Source organism: Danio rerio, chromosome 17 (genome assembly GCF_049306965.1).
Source record: "Danio rerio strain Tuebingen ecotype United States chromosome 17, GRCz12tu, whole genome shotgun sequence".
NCBI lineage: Eukaryota > Metazoa > Chordata > Actinopteri > Cypriniformes > Danionidae > Danio > Danio rerio.
Window position 1 is genome coordinate 30,440,167 of NC_133192.1, and position 25,494 is coordinate 30,465,660.

The 25,494-nt window shown below is 33.0% G+C and overlaps 1 protein-coding gene and 1 long non-coding RNA gene across 12 annotated transcripts in view; one reads left to right on the forward strand and one right to left on the reverse strand.

Moving 5' to 3' along the window:
- Positions 1 to 25,494, reverse strand: part of si:dkey-28g23.3 — a 199,214-nt gene that overhangs the window by 113,533 nt on the left and 60,187 nt on the right. For all 7 annotated transcript variants that reach the window (XR_012393446.1, XR_012393443.1, XR_011007015.2 and 4 more), the window contains 2 exons: positions 8,880 to 9,300; positions 5,169 to 5,427 (listed from right to left, as the gene is read on the reverse strand). This is a non-coding gene — a long non-coding RNA (si:dkey-28g23.3). The remainder of the gene's footprint in view (positions 1 to 5,168; positions 5,428 to 8,879; positions 9,301 to 25,494) is intronic.
- prkd1 (protein kinase D1) overlaps positions 1 to 25,494 on the forward strand; it is a 124,170-nt gene that overhangs the window by 94,329 nt on the left and 4,347 nt on the right. For all 5 annotated transcript variants that reach the window (XM_073928619.1, XM_073928620.1, XM_073928621.1 and 2 more), the window contains 12 exons: positions 2,766 to 2,843; positions 5,203 to 5,401; positions 7,082 to 7,205; positions 8,778 to 8,855; positions 8,979 to 9,264; positions 13,933 to 13,985; positions 14,399 to 14,471; positions 16,330 to 16,436; positions 18,210 to 18,371; positions 18,521 to 18,619; positions 19,301 to 19,568; positions 24,317 to 24,402. In XM_073928619.1, the coding sequence (XP_073784720.1) occupies positions 2,766 to 2,843; positions 5,203 to 5,401; positions 7,082 to 7,205; positions 8,778 to 8,855; positions 8,979 to 9,264; positions 13,933 to 13,985; positions 14,399 to 14,471; positions 16,330 to 16,436; positions 18,210 to 18,371; positions 18,521 to 18,619; positions 19,301 to 19,568; positions 24,317 to 24,402 (1,613 nt within the window). The remainder of the gene's footprint in view (positions 1 to 2,765; positions 2,844 to 5,202; positions 5,402 to 7,081; positions 7,206 to 8,777; positions 8,856 to 8,978; positions 9,265 to 13,932; positions 13,986 to 14,398; positions 14,472 to 16,329; positions 16,437 to 18,209; positions 18,372 to 18,520; positions 18,620 to 19,300; positions 19,569 to 24,316; positions 24,403 to 25,494) is intronic.

The following is a 25,494-nucleotide window of genomic DNA, read 5'->3' on the forward strand; positions in this document are numbered from 1 at the left end:
AATCATACATTTTCGTGACTCATTACTTTATACAGAATATCCATGAAACTAATTATACAAAGTACACAAATGTGTTTTATGTAATATTCACTGCAATATCTCCAGAAGATTATTTTCCAATTATATGAGTGATGTATGGTTTTAAAATGAAGCTCAGTGGGGCTGTTTTCCCAAATATAAAACTAAAATGCTGAACATTGAATGTGCTGAATATGACTGAATACAGCCTATCATTAATAAACAGATGATCAAACAATAATATGAAACTGACTATACAAATATTGGGTGATTTGGAACAGATTCTCTAAAAATTCTGGGTTATTTCTACCAAAAGTTTGATTAAAAAAAAGACTTTTTATGGTGAAAGCCACTTTAATGTCTGTCTGTTTTATTCTTATAATATACACTATAGTGTTTTTGAAGCATACTATTGTAAAGTACTTTCATTGATGTGTATTTGCTATGGTAATACAAGAGCTATAGTAATATACATAATTTACCTAAACAAGTTTTCTACACTAAAATATTGTTGCAGCTTTTTCAGACTTCTTAATTAAAATGTGCAGAATCAACACAATTTTTGAGTTTTTTGGGGGGGACAATTTAATTGGTTTGTGTTGGAACAACATGAAGAAATTGTGTGAAACTGCATTTTTATAGTGCACAACAACAGAGTATATTATACGACAAAACAGCACAGTTTACCGTAGTACAAACTAAAGTACACTACAGTATGTATTGCTGTTTATCAGTTCACTATAGTTAATATTACTGTAGGCTGTAACATTCATTAACAAAGAGTTGGAAATACTATAACATATGTACTCACTGGCCACTTTATTGGGTTGCCTTACTAGTACGGGGTTAAACCCCCTTTTGCCTTCAGAACTGCCTTAATCCACCGTGGCATAGATTCAACAAGATACTGGAAATATTCTTCAGAGATTTTGGGCCATATTGACATGATAGTATACCACAGTTGCTGCAGATTTGTCAGCTGCACATCCATGATGTGAATCTCCCACTCCACCTCATCCCAAAGGCACTCTACTGGATTGAGATCTGGTGAGTGTGGAGGCCATTTGAGTACAGTGAACTTATTTTCATGTTCAAGAAACCAGTCTGAGATGATTCACACTTGATGAAACGGTGTGTTATCCTGCTGAAAGTAGCTATCAGAAGATGGGTACACTGTGGTCATAAAGGGAAGGACATGGTCGGCAACAATACTCTGGTAGGCTGTGTTGTTGACACAGTGCTCAATTTGTACTAATGAGCCCAAAATGTGCCAAGAAAATATCCCCCACACCATTATACCAACATCAACAGCCTAAACCGTTGATACAAGGCAGGATGGAACCATGCTTTCATCTTGTAGATGCCAGATTCTGACTCTACCATCCAAATGTTGCTGTAGAAATCAAGACTCATCAGTTTCCTGTTCTTGGCTGACAGGAGTGTTTTCGTTTTTGTGACCCGGTGTGGTCTTTTGCTGCTGTAGCCCTTCTGCTTCAAGGCTGGACGTGTTGTGCATACACAGATCCTCTTCTGCATACCTCGATTGTACGATTGGCTATTTCAGTTGCTGTTGCTTTGTATCATCTCAAACCAGTCTCGCTATTCTCCTCTGACATCAACAAGGCATTTGCGCCCACTGGATATTTTCTCTTTTTCTAACCATTCACTGTAAACCCTAGAGATGGTTGTGCATGGAAATCCCTGTAGGTCAGCAGTTTCTGAAATACTCAGACCAGTACGTCTGGCACCAACAACTATGCCACATTCAAAGTCACTTTTCTTCCCCATTCTGATGCTCGATTAGAAGTGCAGCAGATCGTCTATACCATGAGTTGCTGTCATGTGATTGGATGGTTAGTAATTTGTTAACAAGCAGTTGGACAGGTGTACTTAATAAAGTGGCCAATGAGTGTATGTATAGCAAACTTATGGTTCAAAAACACGAATATTTGCAACAACAAAAAATTACTATAGATTTTTATGTGAGATTTTTCCATCTCTTGCCCTGTTACACCATGATTAAAATTACACCTTATTTTATTTTGTCCTGTTATGTTTCGCATTCACAATGGGATTTTTATGTGTGAACTTTGTTTTAATCTATCCAATTTTTTGAAGTGTGTGAACACACCCCAAAATAAATGTTTGTAAAAATCTCATTCTATTTAGTCACCATATACCTTTAACCAATTGTACATTATTTCGCATTATTTGGCATGACAGTTTTGGTTTGATACATGAATTCGAACACAGTATTACACCTATAAATGAAAGTAGCATCCTGCACACTAATACATAATAGATGCTACAAACAGAGAACACATAGGTGCTGGTATTTAATACATTGCTGCTTGCTTTACAGATCCGACATCCCGATAACGTTGCAGCTATCAGTTTAACAAATCGTCGAATTTGTTGATCCTTTTTTGTCATCTCGAACACAGCACACAAATACACAGTGACACAACAGCTGCCTTTACAGTGTATACGATGTGTTTGTGTAAGAGGAATATATGCCATGTGCCAAGCAGTAAAGAGTGCAGTTGGCTGGGCTGTTACAAACAGCTTTAATGTTCGTGTGTTCAATGTGCGAGGTCTCAGCCTGTCAGCCACCAGCACAACAGGAACTCATATGTTTATGTGCCAGATTGGTAGTAAACTCTCTCCCTCTCTTGCTTCCCCTTTAACTCTTTCTCTCTGTCGCTCTGTCATTCTTCTGCACTCTCTTTTCCCTCACACCGTCTCAGATTGCAAATTCAACTGCCATAAACGATGTGCACCCAAAGTGCCAAACAACTGCCTCGGAGAGGTGTCAAGAAACGGAGGCAAGTCTAACTTTAGCATCTCCATGCGATTCAATGATCAACACTGCACTTTCACCACAAAAACAACAATATTTATCTCACTGAACAGTAAACGCCACGTGAACATCATACTTCATGTGGAAAACATTGTGCTCAGATTAGGAAACAACAGCTTTATGGTTGTAAGAATTCAGCTTGTTTGTTTATTTTATTAATATACGTTTAATGGTTAAAAAAAATCAATTATGTCATCATTTAAATCACTCAAACCACAATGTAATTGCAATCCACATAATATGGTGTAATAGTAGCACAGTGTAAGTGATTAGATTACTTTAAAACGTGAGTAAATCTGTTTCCTTAAATTTATAAATACATTTTTGTAGGGATGCTCCAATCAGGATTTTACCTAAGAGAATAAATGAAGGATGTTTCATATAATCCCTTAAACATGTCTCTTATAACTGTTTTGTGTGGATGTGTGATGTCAGAAGCAGCTTTACAGAAAATAATAGATAAAATAGTCAGAGAACTTTGAGTCTTTATATATGTAAAAAGGCTTAAATACATGCAAGGCCATTCCAATATTTTGCTCTCCAACTACCACATCTGTAACTGCAGGTCCTATGCTCCAGACAACCTCACAGCGGCTCGATCGTTTGATGAGAGAGACAGAAATGTTCACTCAAGATATCTGCACTGTGCTATTTGTCTAACCTAACAAATGTATAGCTTGAGGAGCTTGCCTCTCGCAATCTGTTCTCTTGCTAATTCACTCTTATCTCCATGATTTTTGGGGTATTTTATTTAAATCCAACCATCTGAGATTGGTTCATGAGAAATACAAATACCTATCGAGTTATAAAAGTTGATTATCGGCCAATACCAATCTCTAGCCTATCAACGAAGCATCCCTACATTTTTGTGTAGTAATAAAAAAAGGAAGTCAACTTAACTGTTTCAAGTTACAATGGGTTTACACACCTTTTTAAAAAAAGTAACCAATTGCTTTTACTGTGCATTTTTTGGCTTGTGAATGTACTGTACAGTGTTTAAAATGTATTCTTAATGCATGCATAATGCCTTATAAATGTTGTATCTTATGATAAATAATCAGTATTATTGATGCGTTATAATGCATGCATACCTGTTTATACTGTTTATTTTACTGTATATTACTTATTTTCAGGATAAAAAAAACACCAAGTTGCTTAAAAAATAAAAATACCAATTAAATAAATGACATAAACGTGTGTTTCAAAATGTAAATACAACTAATAGAGTGTGCTAAAATTGGACTGACCTTATAGTTTGTAGTTTACTAGTGTATATTTAAATGTACACTACCTTTTCTACTTGTTTTGCTGAATATAGCAATTAGATTTGGTAAAACTTTTATGAGAAAAAAAATTGAGAACATGAGAAATTGCATTTTAAATGTGTTGTACATTTTTGATAATAATAGCCAGTTTGTTGTATTTATGAAAAGCTTAAAGAATATTTATATTTATAAAACCTTTAAAAAAATAGGTGAATAGAATATTGATTTCATAAAAAAAATAGATAGTTTGGAAAGACATGATTGTCTTCATTTTAGAGGGAATTAACCTTTCAAGCTAAAATTGATATTATGAGTAGGCCCATATGGAATCTGCACACACTAAAATCTGCAGATTTAGCCCATCATTTAGTCTTTGTATTTACTTGTGTAAATGTGTGTAAATCTATATTTATTCAGTTTTTAAATTAATTTTAATAATATTATTGTGATATAATAACAGTAATATTAAAATGTTGATATGATTTATTTGCAAAACACATTGTAAAGTAATATTTTCTGTATTTAGTAGATTTTAGTAGAATAGACTGACCAAATAAGTGGATCTAATCGGATTTACATTGTAAACATTAAATAAAAGTTTAAAAGTTTTATTTTTCATATATTAAGTTTTAGTTATAATACTTCTAAAATCATTCCACATAAAACCACAGAATTCTGACAAATTTCTCAACAGAAATAACAAAAATATCTGCAGATTCTGTCTGGCCCTAATTATGAGTCATTTGTGATATTAGTTATAATATCAGAGCGACACAAAAGTGTTTTTGTACATTTACAGTAAGCATAAAATCTTTTGCAAAGGCTAAAGAACAAAATGATATATAGTAACTGCAGTGAGTCCTCTATTATACTATTGCCTATTTATATTAGAATATTTTAGAATAAAACATTATTGATGTACTTTTCTGAATGGGAATTTGAAACTGCTCATTTTCAAGTTCCAGGATTAATGGTGTTAAACTGACAGCCTTTTTTCATTAAATATATAACATCACATGACTCACTTTATCTTCCTGTTCTCTTCTTATGGTGGCTCAGATTTGTTGAGTCCCGGTGCTGAATCAGATGTGGTCATGGAGGAGGGCTGTGATGACCACGATGGGGACAGACACAGTCCGCTTATCGATGACATGGAAGAGTCTCTGGTGGGGGATTCTGCTGCTTTTTTGGAAGCTGGACATGGTGAGCTTGGAGATTTTCAAGACCTAGACCCGGATGAGTCCAACAGGATCATCAGGTAGATCCTCTGCACTTCTACAAGCCCTGTAAACAAAACCAACATCACAAATGTTCAGTTTTTTGACAATATCACTCACTTGTCTTAAGTCAATGACTGTGTATTGTAGATAAAAGTACTGGATGCAAAATAAAGAAATACTGACTTTAAATGACTAAATATAATCAAAGTCAAAATGATTAGCCTTCCTGTAAAAATGATCAAGACTCTTTTAAGCAACACATTTTTAAGCAAATTAATTTTTAAGACTAATTTCTTTAGTTTTTGCCGCAATTACAAGATATTAGTACTTGGCTTAATTTGCAATTTAAAGGCTGAACTAGGGTATTAGTCTAGACAAGTTGATTAGACCAGTGTTTCTAAACCACGTTCCAGGAGCACCACCAGCTCTGCAACCGAGCATACAATATAGCTTGCTAAAATCAGTATGCGAGCCGAATTGTATGTCCGAATTAACATAATTAAAATAAAATTAGGTAATCATGTAATCAAGTACCCGGATGACCTACTACTTCCGGCGAGATGCATGCTACGCTATCCCATGATGCACAGCGAGAGAATTCATGAATGGGAGTAAAGCGATGCAACTGATGTATGTCATGACCACGACAAAATGGCAGCTGTAGAACATCTGAGTTCCATTCCTACTACTACTAACGGTCGATTAGTAAATTCAAATGCAGTACCTACTGAGTAGTAGGCAAGTTTAGATGAAGCCCATGTCTCCTTAAGCAAACACATCTGATTCAGATCATACATCAGATCATACATATCCGCTCATTAGCAGAGACTGAAATACTTGTGATGGGTGTAAAAGAGAAAGGAGACATCCAAAACATGCAGTGTTGGTGGTCCTCCAGGAACGTGGTTGAGAAACACTGAATTATAAAAATCATTGTTAGGAAGCTTATAATATATTAACCTTCAAATTGTTTTAAAATGTTATAAAAATGCTTTTAAACTTGTTTTTCCTCCGAAGAAAAAATATTGTAGGAAATATTGTGAAAAAATATTTAAAAAATAGAAATTTCCAATAATTTTGCTTTCAACTGTATACAAAAAACATGTAAAAAGGGCAGTAAAGTTTTTTAAAACATTCAAAAACAATAAAACATTATTGGCTCATTTAATTTTTTTTTTTTTTATTGTTATAACAAAGTTGAATTATCAGCATTATTACCTCACATGTCTCATGATCCTTCAGAAATCATAATCAAAATGTTGAAAACAGTTCAGTGCTGATTATTACATTTTTTCATGATGCACAAGGAGTAGAAACAAAAACAGCATTGATTAAAAGTTAATGTTACAAAAATGTTTAAAACATAATTGTTTATCAAATTGTCTACACTCTCATTGATCAATTTTATGCGTGACTGCTGATTAAAAGTATTTGTTTCTTTTAAAACTGTCACTGACTTAAAGTATAATTAAAGTATTATGATATATGGTATTTATGGTATTATAACATATTCCTAAACAGGAACAAAATATAACAACAAACATTAAAATGTTGCTTTAGTTTGTTCTTTTGGGCCACAATTGAGTTGTTTATTGTTTGCTGTTGTTTGTCTTTTTAAGTTAAAGCTGAATATAAATAGCAACTAAACAAAGGAATGTTTATGAAACAGTCAAACTGACATTTGCTAGAAGGTTCTGACATGTCACCATGTTTGTAAGCCCTTCCACCAGCAACAACATCCCACTTATGCGGGTGGTTCAGTCTGTCAAACACACCAAGAGGAAAAGCAGCAATGTTATGAAAGAAGGCTGGCTTGTGCATTTCACCAGCAAAGACACACTGGTAAGTGCTCTGTGTTTCCCACCTTATGAATGTCTCCAATTTTTCAGGGGATTGTTGTCTTGATAAAGAATGTGTGTTGGATTTGTGTTTATATTACTTGGCCAAAAATGTATCCAATTATTTAGTTACTCAGGTAACTTCCGTCAATATGTGGTTGAGCCAGACGACAACACTTTTTCCATTGAAAAAAAAAAATACTTGAGATAGTTTGAGTTATTTTGGCACATTTGGTCCACTTTCCGGAACTTTCTTAAAGTCCGTATGAACTAGAAGTCACACAGTTCCTAGAGAAAGGGAATATTAAATGCAACACAGGCTATTTCAGAAAATGTTTATATATTTCTGGAGATTGTGAATTATGTAGCCAGTAAAATGAATTTAAAATGAATGCTACGGGGCAATTTTCACGCTTACCAGCTGATTGCTTGCCTCCATGTGAATGGCTTTCCAGCAGTTATCAGTGATCAGTTTTGGGATTATATGTCCGGTAGCTCGCCATATACGTCGGCAAACTTGAGACTCAGAGAGGAGTAGACCACGACGACGGGGTTCGAGTCCGGCAAAGAACGGTTCCAAAAAACCAGGCAAGACAAAAACAAAAGTCAAAAAATAAAATAAACAAGTAAACAACAGAGTGAGAATTTTGTAAAATCTGAAAGCGTGGTAAAAATCAGACGAGGGCTTTTCTTTTTTTTTGGATTGCTTTTTAAAGCTGTCAGTTGGTTTAGGGAAGTGGGTGGGTGGGTCAATTTGTGCTTTTGAAAACATTATTGGTTGGGTTTAGGGATGGTGGAGGGTGGGTCAAGTTGATCAGTCAGTCAGTTGACAGCAGCCTTTGGTAGATTTACGAAAGAAGAGCAGTGGCACAAATTTGAGATCTGATAAAATGTATAGAGCGGCCTCTGGTGGATTCGCGAAAACAAAAACTGCAAAAAAAACAAAAAAAAAAACACCTCCTGGGACTTATTTGTCGCTCTCCAGAAATGTATATAGCGGTTTATTTTCTGAATGAGCCTGGGTTGATTGAATGACAAAACAGTGGCCATGGCTTGTTTTTTTTCTACTGCAAGCTGATTGGATGTAGTAAAGTAGGCATTTCATTCATAAAGATCAAGATAAGTGTTTCGCCTCCTTTTCACCATTTCTATTTTTTGTCATAACACTTTCAAAACTGACAGTTGGAGGGGCGTGGTTAAGTATGTTAACCACGCCCAATCTCTCAGACAGACGTAATCTGAGAATTGAACTAAAAACAAGCAAGAAACAGGGCAAAACTATTTATTTTTCTAATGAATTATTCACAACAAAACTAGCAATGTGAGCTCAAAAAATCAATATGTTAGTTTTGATTTTTTTGAGCCTTTGTCTTTCTAATTTTGGTTCAGAATATTTTTTATTTAAAAATATCTATTTTTAAAGGATTTTTATGTATTTGAACGTACTGCAGTTCACGTTGTTAAGGGCTACTAGTACCACGGTTATTGAAAATGTAATTAAAAAAAGGAAACTTGAATTATGAAAACCTTATGAAAGCTACCAAATCATTGTTATTTTTTCCTTTTTTCACAAAAGCGCAAGAGACATTACTGGCGACTTGACAGCAAGTGTATAACCCTGTTCCAGAACGACACCGGCAGCAAATACTATAAGGTAAAACACAAAGAAATATCTTACTTTTACACTTTTTTCAATAATGTCAGATCCACATGCATGTCTCAGCAGCATCACTGAGGTTTCAGCTTTCAGACAAGACCTCTTAACCCTCTCCAACAGGAAATTCCTCTATCTGAGGTGTTGTCTCTGGAGCCAGCGAAAACATTCAACCTTCTGCCTGAGGGTGCAAACCCACATTGCTTTGAGATCGCCACCACATCTCTGGTGTACTATGTGGGGGAGAACCTGAGCCGAGCCGACGGGGGATCCTCAGGCTATGGAAGCAGCATGCTTGTTAGCGGTGTGGGGCAGGATGTGGCCCACATGTGGGAGATGGTCATCCAGCATGCTCTGATGCCTGTCATCGCCAAGGGCATATCACAGGGCGGCCATCATAACTACCACAGTATGAACCTCATGGTGAAACATTTATGGGATGATTCTGGGGGAAAAAAGATGTAACAAATACAAAAAAAATTAGTTATTTTAAAATATATTTTTAAATGGTTCACTTTGCTTGAAAATTGCAGAGGGAATATAGCTGTGCATCACTTAAAGGGATTGTTCACCCAAAAAATTTAATTCTGTAATCATTTACTCACCTTTCACTTGCTTCCAACCTCTTTGAGTCTCTTTCTTCTGTTAAACACAAATTAAGATATTTTGAAGAAAGCTATGTAGCATTTACTACTGCGGAAATCAGTGGTTTAAGGTTTTCAGCTTTCTCCAACATAGCTTCTTTAGTGTTCAACAGAAGAAAGAAACGCATAAAGGTTTATAACCACTTGAGGGAGAGTAAAAAGTGAGTACTTTTTTATTTTTGGGTGAACTATCCCTTTAAAATTAATGGGCAATTCTCGTAAAATCAACATCAAAAAAGGCCTACAAATTCATGGTAAGAGAGCCAAAAATGTCTCTACACAAAGACGAGTTTACTTTTTTACTAAAAAAAAATCTAAATATAGATAATTAATATATATTATACATATGTACATTTATATATTTACATTTATATATGTACAGTTGATTAGCCCCCCTTTGAATTTTTTTTCATTTTTAAATATTTCCCAATTGATGTTTAACAGAGCAAGGAAATTTTTACAGTATGTCTGATAATATTTTTTCTTCTGGAGAGAGTCTTATTTGTTTTATTTCGGCTAGAATAAAAGCAGCTTTTAATTTTTTTAAACATCAATTTACAGACAAAATTATTAGCCCCTTTAAGTTATTTTTTTTTGATAGTCTACAGAACAAACCATCATTATACAATAACTTGCCTAATTACAGTAACCTGTCTAGTTAACCTAATCAACTTAGTTAAGCCTGTAAATGTAACTTTAAGCTAATTGGAAGAGTCGTGAAAAATATGTAAAATATTATTTATTTACTGTCATCATGGCAAAGATCAAATAAATCAGTTATGAGAGATGAGTTATTAAAACTATTGTTTAGAAATGTGTTGAAAAAATATTTTCTGCGTTAAACAGTATTTGGGGAAAAAACAGTTTGCCACAATTTTAAAGCGCCCATGTTTGGAGGTAGTTTAACATGATGCGATTTACCTTCTGCAATTTGATTGGACAGGAATCACAAGACTACTCAGCCATTCCCCATATACAAGAAAAAATAAAAGTAGTGACTACAGTTTGAAGAAAAGTAGTGGAGTAAAAGTACTGATACAGCACTAAAAATGTACTCAAGGAAAAGTAAAAGTACACATTTTTAAAACTACTTAGTAAATAAAAATTTCTGAAAAAATAACTACTCAATTACAGTAGTTTAAGTATTTGTAATTTGTTACTTTACACCACTAAATTAGTATATACTGTCAAAGTATAGAATAACACTGGCAGACTACAGAACTGCGTAGTGTTTTTGTACAAAGTGGTATCACCAACTACTGTTCCTTCTATAGATGTCAATGACGTCTGTTTTACAACATTCTTCAGAATATCTTGTTTTGAATTCATTTGTATTCATTTAGAACCACTTAAGTGTGAGGAAATGGTGAGGAGGTTTTCATTTTTGGGTGATCCTATCATCATAATAAACAAAGAGCAGATGTGACATAAGAGATTAATTTAACATCTTCAGTGATTATAACAGGAGCTTTTGTTTTAGTGCATAAGTCATGCTAGAATAAAGACGTGTTTTGTCTGAGTTGCCAGAATATTGCTGGAATCACTCCATGGTGTAATTATGGTAATTTCAAAATGAAATCTGCAGCAGTCAGGTGGTATGGCAGACTCATGGTAAAAGTCTTGGCTCTCAGAAATGTACATTTACATGTTAAAATTAAAAGTTCTACAAGGACATAAACTGCTTTTATAATTTGGATTTTAATTACAATACAGCATGGGCATGTTATAATCTGCTTATTCCCAAAACACAATTTGAATGTGTGCTATAATCTGAGCCTCCTATTTATTGCATATGATAAATACACTACCGTTCAAAAGATTGGGGTCAGTAGGTTTTGTAAATGTTTTAAAATAAGCTTCTCCTGCTCACCAAAGCTGCAATTATTTGATCAAAAATACAATAAAATTTTTTTAAATATGAAATGCTATTGTACTATAAAATAACTGCTCAAAAGTACTTTAATATTTAATCATTTATTCCAGTGATTTTAATAATGAACCTACAGCTTCATTACTCCAGTCTTCAGTCACATGATCCTTTAGAAATAACTCTAGTAATTATTATGATTATTATTATTAATGTAATAGAAATAAAAGCAATATTGACTGGAGTAATCATTTCATTTAAAACTACATACAATAAGAAAACAGTTATTTAAAATTGTAATACAATTTTATGAATATATTTAATGAATGCCACCTTAATTAACATAATAATTTTCTGTTAATTATTCTTAACAGAAGTAAAAAAAAAAACTTTTGACCGATAGTGTACATTCTACATTCTAAGTATGCAGGTGTGTAGTATAAATGCAATCCTTACAAACTACATATTATGCGTGTTTACAGGCAATAGGCGCCACAGTTTTAGCAAAATGTACACATGCATTTAATCATTTTTCACATGCTCTTTTATGCATACTGGATAAAGCTTTTGGCATACAGTTATATAGAAAGTTCTTGTCTTCTATTTAGAACTTGTAAACAAAAACTCTTTGCTTATTTATTTGACCTTTGTCCTCCTATCTAGAACTCATAAATAAAAACTCTTTGGTTGTTTATTTTACCCTAAAAATAATTGAACAGGTTTCTGAATATCAAATGGACAAAAAATCAATATAATTGGTACTTACAATGATGTTAATGAGTACTTGCTACCTCACATGCCACTGTAATATTGTTGATTATATAAAAATATTTATTAACATTTATTATTTTTATTTATAGTTTTGCACTTAAATTTTTATATGGATATCTACTTTATTATTTTTTTTCATTTTAATTATTTTAGTTGCTCACTTTAAACACAATTTATCATACACCCAGCACAATAAGGCGCAAGATGTGTTTGGCACGATTTGTTGCTATTTTCTGACCAACGCAACCCTACAACCAACAATGTGTTAAGGCGCATTGTTGGCGCGTCGCTATTTTAAGGAACTAAAATAGACTGTGCAATAGACCAGCTGAAAGCAGGTCTAAAGTCCAGCGCAGAGTGCGTTAGTTGTGTGCCTTAAACGCTTACACATTGCTTAAAACACACAAGATGTACAGCAATACGCAAATATCTTTACATGTTACATTTTCTACATACAGTAAATATAAAAATAAATAAAATAAATATAAATATAAAAACCACTGGCTCTATATCTTTTTCAAGTCAGGGAGCTTTTTTCAGTTTATTCATGACAATTTGCTTTTGTATAGTGTTGTTATTATTAGTAGCATTATTTATATGTATATTTATATTTGATTTAATAAAAACTAGATTAGAACGAAACACCCATGAGTCCACAAAGTAGTGCAAATGGATTTACTCTTTTAACAATGTGGTGTAAAATGTGAAAATTAGGGTTGCGCTGGTCATAAAATAGCAACAAATCACACCAAACTCGTCTCGCGCCTTATTGGGGCGGTTGTATGATAGGACCCATCAGTGCCGGCCCGTCCAACGGGCCCCCACGTTTCTTGGAGGGCCCCATGAACGCTGCAATTGTTTATTTATTGTGAATGTAACAGCGAAGACAAGTGTGTAAGTATAAATCATGACCAAAACACATTGCACAAACCCCATTAAATGTGATAAAATTCACAAGGATGGTTAGAAAAAATAAATAACCTCCACATTTCATGAAAAGAATAGCTCTGTATAATTTGTACATGACAAATAGCTGAAAACGACAATACATACACAACAATAGTATGAATAACAGCAGAGAATATTAGTAATATATCCAGCAGCACCACACTCTATTTCTAGAATGATGTAATGGATTCCACATATCTCTCCAAATTGCTCACGATCTATATAAACTCGGAAAAGTGTCTTAAAGTCTTAAGTAATATAACGCCACAAGCAAATAACGGCAAAATTAAATAGTAAATATCTGTGCCCTTATTAAGTATCTGTGCCCTATAGTAAATATCTGTGCCCTTGTTAATTTGTTTTTACATCACACTTGCATTTTAATTTGCAATATTTGCAAATGTATTTGCTTAAATCTGAATAAATATTTTTTCATATGAATTATAGGTAAATATGTTTCAGTTAAAAAATGTATACACTGAAATATTAATACTGTATTTTTGTTGTGCTATCTTCTCTCTGTTTTTACACCAGTGGGCGCTTTTTTATCTGGCCTAGGGCCCCTCAACCCTACGGGCCGGCACAGGGGCCGAATGAGTTTTAGTTGTTTTTGTAATGCAGTATTTCTAATATTCCCCTTTTAAATGTAGTATTTACAGTATGTTATTTCAGCTTTATTTCAATGAATGAACATTATTAGTAATAAATTTAGCCTTAAACTCTTGACATGTATTTACATTTCCTCTTCAGTGAGATTTAATTAGTAATGTCGTAAATCTGAATATATGGCATCCAATACAAGAGCCGACACACTGAGCCATATATGTTTCTCTTTTTTTTTAAACAGAAGAGGTCTCCATCAGCATCTCTGTATCCAACTGCCAGATCCAGGAGAATGTGGTAAACATTTATGCTTTTTTCATATCTGGAGACGTACATAAATGTCATATTTTCAGTATCGAGCTTTGTTTCTGTGTGCCAGAGCTCAGTGTTCCCGTCAGCTTGCCTATACCTGCAACCTTGAGCTGCAGTGTGATATAAACACACAATGCCTCTATTGGAGATTATTTTGATTACCTGCTCGGCCATGGGGTTGCCATGGTTACTCGAGTCTTTCTGACACAGTCCTAGTGAGATGTGGAAATAGCTCTTTAGGCTACTGGTCTGAATTCAGCCATTGTTACTGTACAAGATGAAAAAAAAAAAAAGATGAGATCTGCAGACATCTGATGCATCAAGCATTGCTTCTGAGTGGTGGAGAACAGCCCATTTTTGGCACATATGCTTACATTTTGTTTCTGTGCTTCTTACAGGATATTAGCACAGTGTATCAGATTTTCCCTGATGAAGTACTTGGCTCTGGGCAATTTGGCATTGTCTATGGAGGTAATGTACCAGTCTATTTGCAGAGAGTTGAGAAAATAAGAGCCGACGCTGAGGAAATGCTTTGGAATCTGGATATGCTACATTTGATGCACATTTTAATATTTTTAAGGATGATGTGTTTGCATATATGATACAAATAAAATGATATTTTTATCTACAGTACATAAATGCTGAAAAAATTCAGCACGTTTTTTTAACCCAATTTTAGTAGAACTGAAATAATAGTTTCTGAAATGTTAAACCCACCTGGTGGTCTTGTTCATCTTTTACTTACATTTGAGTTTAAACACCCCAGCATTTATTTTAGAGTGTGGTATAATGGTCAATGAATGGGTAATGAGGTTATACTTATTTCCCTATTTACAGTAAATATCCATACAGTGCTCAGCATAAATGAGTACAACCCATTAAGAAAATGAATATTTTAGCCATTTTTCACTGAATATAAGCAGTGGGGGATTTAGGCATGGGCAATATGGGTGATCGCTAGGCCCACACGAAATCTGCGCCCACAGAATTACTGCAGATTTTTAGCCCATCATTAATTCTGTTTATTTACTTGAGTAAATGTGTGTAAATCTATATTTATTCGGTTTTTAAATTAAGTACAGTAATATTATTGACTAATATGAAAATGTTCATCTGATTTATGTATAATTCAATTTGTAGAGTAATATTTTCTGTCTTTTAGTAGAGATATTAAATTAAAGTTTAAAAGATATTATTTTTTATTTCACATATTAAGGTTTTAGTTATGATACTCCCAAAATAATTCCGCAGCAATCCGCAGATTTTTACCAAAATTCTCAGCAGAAATAGCAAAAAACGTCTACAGACTGGTGAAAGCAAACTGACGCATGCATGCTGAAAACCTTTTCCACACTCCTGTGTGAATCCTGGTTGTTTGCATGCACGTCGATAAAATACGCAGCCTTTTGTGCAGAGGTGTCAGCATGCAGTGAAATTTGCAAGTCGACAAAACTAAAGTTGTATGTAATATGATGATGATGTTACTTTCACTAAGCATGACTATAAAGCAGAAAGTAGGGATAAAGAGTCAGGGAGGAAAAACTTCATAGCATTAATTCTCGGCCATGAGTCAGGTCTAAGACAACAGATAATTCTGTGATATATATATATATATATATATATATATATATATATATATATATATATATATATATATATATATATATATATATATATATATATTCTATAGAATTGTAATAATTAATATTCATGCAACATATTTCTTAAATGATCGTTATTTATTTCGAATATTAATTGTGTAATCATATTTATAATAATTGTATTTATTTATGATAAAAATAAATCAATTGTTAGTTTAATTGTTAATATAAATCAGTTGGTGCATTTAAACAAAACAGATTTATTAATCAGATATATTTATTAAAATAATATTTTACTCACCAGACATTTTCAGAAATAGTAAGATAATACATTTAAATTCAAGCAGAAAATAGGAAAATTTTAACTAAATTATGAATATGTTTTATTTATGTTGATTTTTCCTCCCCTTTAATTTAATATCTTTCACTAACAAATAAGTTTGGTTACTTATTTTTTTTAAATTACAAATTTTTTGACTGTGATCTTAAGTCTTTTTTTTTTTTTTTTTTTTTTTTTTTTTTTAGATAAGTTCCAGATTTAGCTTTAGTACTGACTAATCTAATGTATATGCACAAATATAATATTGCAAAGATGCCTATTAAAAATTTGTGTATTTTCATATATGCAGAGTATATATATTCATATATATATTGTCACATATTTTGTAAATGAACGAAAAAGGAAAAAAAAAAACACAATGTCGGTCATGCCTTCTGATATAATGCAGGGAAACACAGGAAAACAGGCAGAGATGTTGCCATCAAGATCATCGATAAACTGCGATTTCCCACTAAGCAGGAAAGTCAACTGCGCAATGAAGTTGCCATTCTCCAGGTAAATTTAAAAAGAGGTCCTTTTAAAAATATTTTCCAATTGCTGTTTAATGGAGATATTATTCCAACATATTTTAAAAGTATAATAGTTTTAATAACCAATTTGTAATCATGAATTTCTTTTGTCTTTGCCATTATGACACTACATAATATTTTCCATTTTGCAAAGATATAGCATTCAGTCAAAAGTGCTGTTAAAAGCTTAACTAGGTTAATTTGGTTAAATAGGCAAGTTAGGTTAATTGCACAAGTCATTGGACAACAGTGGTTTGTTCTGTAGCCTATTAAAAAAGTTATTTCTAAAAGGGGCTAATCATGTTGACCTTACAACTTATTAAAATAAAAATTAAAAACTACTTTTGTTGCAGCCAAACTAAATTAATTAATTCTCCAAATAAAATATTTAAAAGGAAACTGAAAATTCCTTTGCTCTGTTAAACATCAATTATTTGAAAAAGAATTAAACTTTCACAGGCTGGTAATGAATGCCTTCAACTCTGTATTTGGAATATCATTTACTGTTAAAGTTAGAATTATTAGCCCCCCTTCAAATTTCTTTTTCTATTTTAGATATTTCCCAAATTATGTTTAACAGAGCAAGAAAATTTTCAGAGTATGTCTAATTTTTTTTTTTCTTCTGGAGAAAGTCTTTTTTTATATTTTGGCTAGAAAAAAAGCAGATATACATTTTTTAAAAACCATTTGAAGGACAATATATTTAGCAACGTTAAGCTATATATTTTTTTGATAGTCTACAGAACAAACCATCATTATACAATAACTTGCCTAATTACCCTAACCTGCCTAGTCAACCTAATTAACCTAGTTAAGCCTTTAAACGTCACATTAAGCTGTATAGAAGTGTCTTGAAAAATATCTAGTCAAATATTATTTACTGTCATCATAGCAAAGATAAAATAAATTAGTTATTAAAAATGAGTTACTAAAAATATTATGTTTAAAAATGTGTTGAAAAAATCTTCTCAAATTAAACGGTCAAATAAACCTTCAGAAATTGGGGGAACAAATGGGGCTAATAATTCTGACTTCAACTGTACTTATAATATTATAAATACAGGTCAGAATAAGTATGTTGTTTGATTTTTTTTTTTTTATATTTTAATATAAATGTTACACTAAATACCAATGAAACATATTCACTTTTTGACACGCATATATATATATATATATATATATATATATATATATATATATATATATATATATATATATATATATTTTTTTTTTTTTTTTTTTTTTTTTTTTTTTTCATATTAAATCCCAGAAGTGTAAATCAGACACATTGATAGTGATTCTCTTAACCAGTAATTAAATATTTGCATTGAAGATAAATTAGATTCAGGCTCTTTCAATTAATAGACTGACAATATAATATTATATGCCTATTTTAATATGAATGAACATTCACACAACCAGTTACATTTTTATTTTACTAATAAATGCAATCTAAAATATAATGTGAGCATGTAATTGAACTCATTCAATTGGGTATCTTGCAACAACAAAACATATACTTATTTTATATAATAATAAAAATGATTAATGTGGAAAAAAGGTCGATGTTGCTATTTCAGAAAGTTGATGTTGATATATCAGATCATTTATATTATTAATTTGACTGATGTATCAATTCGTCTATTTATAATAATTAGCCACAGATTAAAAATGGCATCAGATTAAATGGCAATATTACTATACAGTTTAATGAAATGTACTGTATATATGTGACGTATACTACATCTGTTTTGTGCAGAACCTCCATCATCCTGGCATTGTGAACCTGGAGTGCATGTTTGAGACACCCGAGCGTGTCTTTGTTGTCATGGAAAAGCTCCATGGCGACATGCTGGAGATGATCCTGTCAAGTGAGAAGGGGAGGCTTCCAGAGCGCATCACCAAGTTCCTTGTATCGCAGGTACATATCTGCGCAGGAATCACTCATATAAACATTTAAAGCCAGAATCAAGCGTAAAGCTGGACCTTTTGCTTTTGCATTCTTTTATTTACCATCTCCTATGTTTTATTCCGCATTGTAATAACAACATTGTTCTGCTCCTCTCCCAGATTCTGGTCGCTCTCCGGCACCTTCACTTCAAAAACATTGTTCACTGTGACCTCAAACCCGAGAATGTTTTGTTAGCCTCCGCTGACTCCTTTCCACAAGTGAGTAAAACCCGAGCAGAGATAGAAGCGACAACAAAAGAAAGGAAATATCTGAATGAAGTGAGGCCACACCGAAATTAACATAAATGGATCTGTTTTTGTAAATGCGTGCGAATAAAAGATGGTAATTATAGCGTTCTCATGGTGTGTTCGAGGCACAGGGTTGTGTGTGTCTCTACATTCTAATGAAAGATTTCTAAATTATCCTCCCATTGTTTCTTCTGTCTGCCGCACAAGCTCGTCTCTGGAAGCTCTCAAGCAGAAGGATGACTCACTGTTTGAGCGCGGGCAAACATTTCGGAAGAATACTAAACAAATCACCGCGTGTCATTTACAAATATTTTGCAGAACCCGAGCTGTCAGCGTCTGAGCTCGGTCCTCAGGTGCTTGTTGCTGTGCTTAAGAGAATCTTTTAAAGGTGGAAAGTGGAGATCAGCAGGAGATACATTGTAACCACATCCAACTGGGTGATAATTTCACTTGACTTTCCTTCAGTCCGTGACAACTGATCATTACGGCGTCTGTGGTGTTAAAAAGCTAGCGCGAGAACAAAGGGATGTTATTTTGGGGGGGGGGGGGGGGGGGCTCTTTTGTGCATCTCGGTCCTAGTCGAGTGAAATAGCCAGTTCTTCTTGTCGTCTGCTTATTGGAAAGCTCATTATTCGCTGATTTGTCTTGCAGGTTAAGCTCTGCGATTTCGGCTTTGCACGTATTATCGGAGAGAAGTCTTTTAGGCGTTCGGTGGTTGGCACTCCGGCGTATCTCGCCCCTGAGGTGCTGAGGAACAAGGGTTACAACCGCTCGCTGGACATGTGGTCGGTGGGTGTCATCATCTATGTCAGTCTCAGTGGAACCTTCCCCTTCAATGAGGATGAAGACATTCACGACCAGATCCAGAATGCTGCCTTCATGTACCCACCCAACCCGTGGAAAACAGTGACCCCAGAGGGTGAGTTTTGGGGAGAATGAGATCTTCTATGTTGCACAAGCACCAATAAATTTGGAGATTAGCTTTTTCATTATGTATTTACCCTTGTGTCAATCCAGACCTCAAGAAAATATTCTGAAAAAACACCTCAAACTGTTCTTAGTCACAAATCATTGTCATTTTAAACACTGCCTTTAATCTCGGCTAAGTATTTTAAAGGTAAAATTAGCACTGTGTTTAGCTAGGGTTATAAAACACACTGGATGTGCCAATCGACGACGCAACGCACCACACAGCGCCATGCATTTTAGAATTCTAAACAAAGTCGCAAGTCAATGGCTGTCCATGGTGCCCAGCTATGATGACTCAGGACACTGTTCATATTTCTGCAACGTTCATTTTAATAACATGCCAATGTGCACGTCTGGTGTGCGATGCTTTTAACAGTCATGTGCGTGCCGTGTTGCAGCGCTGAGCAGCGCATCCAGTGTGCAACCCTCTTTAGCAACACTCTTGCAGTGTTAAAGGTATGATTAATTGAAAATGCAATTAATCATAAATGTGATTGTCATGAACACCTTGTTAGAAAAGCATGATTGTGTTTAGTAGTAAATTTCCTCCAAAGGCCAGAGGGCGCTTTTGTGCAGAAACTCCAAACATGAAGAAACCCAGGCAATCCCCATAGCTTTGCATAATTAAAAGAAATTTTAGCTGCTTTCATTAATTCAGTGACTAATAATCACATGAATGAACTCGTCTCACAGAAGGATTTATTTCAAACAATCTACTGAATTTAGTGAAATCACTGAACACTCGAAATAATTACATTTGCTGTTTGTTCAAACAACGTATTTAAAAATTTTTGTGACAACTTAATTGTTTTATGTTCAATCCACATGAATTTGTAAAAAGTGATATGTTAACTTAATTCCTTTATGTTGTCGGAACACTAACTGTGTGAAACCCAGCATGTTTTAGAGTGAAGTAAGTTGGGAGTAAAAGATGTTTTAAAATATGGTATTCTCACATGCAGCATTTACTACACACAACGGTAGTTCACCAAGAAGTGCACAAACAGCTGTTATTATCACAGAATGATTATCTCGATTGTGTTATTGCCCAATTCATTCAATTTTAATTTTAAGCACTTGGCTTGTCAGTGTACTATGTGAGCGCAAAAACTCAGTTGAAAATACTGGGGTAAAATTAATTTCCTTATTTTAAAGACATGCCCCGGACAAATAGAATTGAATTCAGTGCTTCTTGTTTGGTCTGATGCACACTTTACATTGTGTCTCAGCCAGGTAATCACGCGGTGTTTTAAAGTAATCAGATCTTAAGGATGGCAATTTTGTATCGGATGACAATTCACTGGACGCCCTGTGGCTGACTGACTGAAATTAAAAGCCTGTGTGCAAATACCCTATTGCCCAGCCCTAGTTTAAGAGGGCTAAATGAAGAATTTGTAAAGTCTTGGTATTAGTGACACTAGTGGTTGTTAAGTGAACTTCAGCAGCTTATGCACAGCAAATATTGTAATATAAAAAAACAGTTATTTCTTATTAAAAGCCTTTGATTAAGAAAAAAAGACATTGGAAATTATTTTGGAGTAATATATATTGATTTTAGGCGCATTTTAGGATATTGACGCAAATGCCAAGATATGCATACAGTGATCAGCATAATTGAGCACAGCCCATTTTGAAAATGAATATTTGTATCCATTTCTCAGTGAATATAGGCAATGTATTTTGGTACATTTAAACAAAAAAAGATTTATTAAACAGATATATGTATTTAAATAATATTTTAGTCACCAAACATATTTAGAAATTGAAAGATAATACAATTAAATTCAAAATGAATATTGCAAAACAAAATTACAACGTACAAAATTTCAACACATTTTTAAAAAAAATTTTGCTTCTCTTGATTTTTTCTCTTTTTAAAAATTGTATTTAATATTTTTCTATAACATATACATTTGGATGTACTAGTTTTATGACCATTATCTTAAGTTATTTTGTTAGCTCCAGAATTGGCTTCAGTACTGACTAATCTAATGTATATGTACAAATATGATATTGTACAGCTTCCCATTAAAAATATTAATTTAAAAGATAGATTTGTGAGGGCTTCACTGTATAGTACCACTTTTAGTACTTTTTAGTACTTCACTTTTAGTACCACTTTCAGGTTTTTTTTTATTTATTTTTTTTTTATTTTGTCGAAACAACATGTCCTCTGCATCTAATGTTGTTTTAAACCTCACTGTCTTTCATTTTATTAAAAAAAAAAGAAAAGAAAATCCAGTAATCGTTTGTGTTCCGTAGAAGAAAGAAAGTCTTACAGGTTTCGCACTTTAACAAGAAAACACTGTCTCCAAATCAGATTTTGCAGTAAATACATTTAAAAAGGTTGTGAAACACTGAGATAACCGTTTAAACCCAAGTCAGAAGCTAGCTGTATTAACCTCTCTAAGCTGCAAACGATTTAGAGTCCAATATGCGTGTGTTAATCCTCAAAAATGTAAGCGTTAATCCAGAGCTACTTTACGAATCCCACCTCACATGGCTGACTGTATGCAAGTCACCTTATTAGACTGCCTATTTTGAATTAACTTCCATTAGCTAATGTACCAACATGACCTCACTGCACACTGAATGCTATTTCCAGCCAACCTGATTCTGATGTCTAACTAGTTATGAGACCTGAAGTCATATTTCAGATTAAAGCTCTATTTGTTTTAACTACTGTATGCTTAGATGACCCTGATTCACCCAAATCATCTCTCTTTAGCTCCTGGTTCATGATCCAGAAGCATATGGTTGGCGTTAATTCAAAGTAAAGGCTTGAATAAAGGTCTTAGATAGGAAATATTTACATTTACATCATATGCAATCTGTATGCATATAGAATTGACCTTTTTCTTATTACCTTAACTAGATTTGGATGACCTTTGACCCTGATTATTTACTAATTCCTTCTTTCTTCCTCATTATAATAGCAGGAGAACCAGAGACTGCACTTCCTTAAGAATACAGGCAATTGGAACAAATGATTCACTTTTATTTATTTATATAGTTTGGGTGGTATCAAGTATGGCAATTTTAACAATTACTTTCTGTTTTAGAAAACTGTTTTAATTGAATTTGTTCCTGTTTACTGCGAAGTGAAAATAATTAAGTGGAATAACAAAGAGTATCTCGAAAGTGCTTTATGAAAGAAGTTGCAAAACATAAGAAGGAATTACAGAACAAATCAGGTTTGACTCTCTTTAATCAAAGTGAATTCATATGCATGTATAATTTATTCTGCAAAATCTTTTGCATTATTATGGTATAGAATTGAAAATATAATTAATAAAAACAAAACTTGTTATTATAAATGATACATCATCAAATTGTAAAATATGTTTACTGGATATTTTAAAAAAATCATTAAAACTAGTTTATGCTCTGTTATGTTTACTCTCTGTTTTGCCAAATTATTATGGAGCAGTATTTAACCCATATTGAGCCATTTTATTTTAACAAAATTATAATAATTGCACTATAATTGCATTTAATATAATTTATTTGTATAGCCATGGAAATACTTTTTTTTATAAAAATTTTTTTTTAGGATTAATGATCCAGTTATCTGTAAAACTGATGGCCTTACTTCCAAATTTAACATAAAAATCCTTATTGTTTGGTATAAAATAACTAAGAAAAAGATTAAACAAAAGTTGGTGGACTGTTGTGATGGCCTTTCACATCTTCCAAACGTAACATAAACATCCTTATTTTTTGGCATTAAAAAAAAAAAAAAGGTAAATCAATATTTGGTGGACTATTGTGATGGTATTTCTTTCAAATTTAACATAAACATCCTTATTTTTTGGCATAAAATATAAAAAAATATGGATAAATCAATATTTGGTGGACTATTGTGATGGTATTCTATCCAAATTTAACATAAATATCCTTATCTTTTGGCATAAAATAAGAACAACAAAAAAAATGATAAATCATTATTTGGTGGAATATTTTGATGGCATTTCCTATAATTTTAACAAACAAATTCTTGTTTTTGACATAAAATAACAAAAAGAGAGAGATAAGTCAATATTTGGAGGACTATTGTGATGGCATTTCTTCCTAATTTAATGTAAAAATCTTTATTTTGTGGAATAAAATAACCAAAAAATAGAGAGAAATCAATATTTATTGGAATATCACTGACTTTTATGAATGATAGTCATTCATTAAAAGCTTTAAATGACTATATTTCACTTTTAAAAAATCTCAAAAAACAAAAGAATAAAACAAATATAATTATTCAGTAGCAATAAATCCTTAATAAAATTTGGTAAATATTTTTTTTTCAAATTATTCATTTATTTTTAACTGTATTAGCTGTTAAAGTATACCAAGTTTGCATGGCTATCCTGCTACCAAGAAATGTAAATGTGGGAGAGAGAGGGGTGAAAGCGAAGGAAAGGGAAAAGAAAAGATGAAGAAAAGAGAGGGCAAGGGTTAAAGAAAGAGATTGGTGAGAGCGTGCTCAATTTTTGTTACGAGCCATTCATGTGAATAATGCCCGACGATCCCTCAGACTAAAGCGCCGAGGCCTCAAGGTTAAGAAACTTTGGAGTGTCTCTGAAATTTGTGACCCCTGAAATAATGTTAACATGATGTTGGTTTTGCTCATTATCCCTCTGGACACACAATCCTTCAGGTTTTCCACCACAGCCTGGTCACTGACAACCTGTTTTGTTGTTACAGCAATTGACCTCATTAATAACCTGCTGCAAGTCAAAATGAGGAAGCGCTACAGCGTGGACAAGTCTCTCAGCCATCCCTGGTTACAGGTTAGAAGATAATGATGCTTATATGCCCTGTGAAAGAAAAAAGCTATGATATGCACACACACAAAAACTTTCTGTTTCCTCCCACAGTTGCGTTAGACAGCTGAAACAGGGCCGCAGTTACTCCTCCATGTCTGTCTGGCAGACACTGCAGGCAAAATGTGTCAGTTTTCAGTCTAACGTAAAGAAAACGTCACAAATACACTTGTAAATGTTTCTTTGATCAGATTTAATAATTACAATAAATATTTTAAAGGTTGTTTTCTAAAACTCAATAAATCTCCACTTCAACAGAACTTTACAGTTCTGTCCATATCTATATCTTGAAGGTTATTAATAGAGATATATTGCATAGATTGTTATTATTACACAATATTCTAAAATAAAATAATGTGAGTTCTTGTTTTGGTAAATGTCAGAAGGAAACGAGAATTTTTGAACATGACTACATTCAGTGATTTTTTCAGTGTCCGTGTATGTAAATGTATGCAAATATTTAACAACATAATGTTTCATTTGCGTGTGTTAAACGTAACACGAGTTTAGAACACTTGTAATAAAACAATTTGCAATTCTTAATGCAACAAATCAACTGGGGAAGTGTGGTTAAAGCTATTAGTTCATTTTTTTTTACCCTATTCACCTGCAGTGTCTTGCCTTATTAACACATACAAAGCCGATTACTATTTCATTTTTCATGCGTAAATGAGCATGTGAAAGCAAGAAACTCGCAAATGAGGGTTGAAATTATGACGTCTATTTATAATTATTCAAAAAAAAATCATTTAATTCAAAAAATTTTATTTTGTTAATGTGTAAAGAAAATTCCTATTAAAACTACTTTAAGTTTCAACTTTTCAAAATGATTTGTTTGTTGTTTTAATGTATTTAATTAAGCTCTGTCCTGAATATGCACAAATGCATTAACAGATGCAGTTAAAGTTTGAATTATTAGCCCCCCTGTTTACCCCCCTACATAATAGTTTTAATAACTCATCTATTAACTGAATTCTTTTGCCTTTGTCATGATGACAGTACATAATATTTGACTAGATATTTTTCAAGAAACTTTTATACAGCTTATTAAGTTATTGT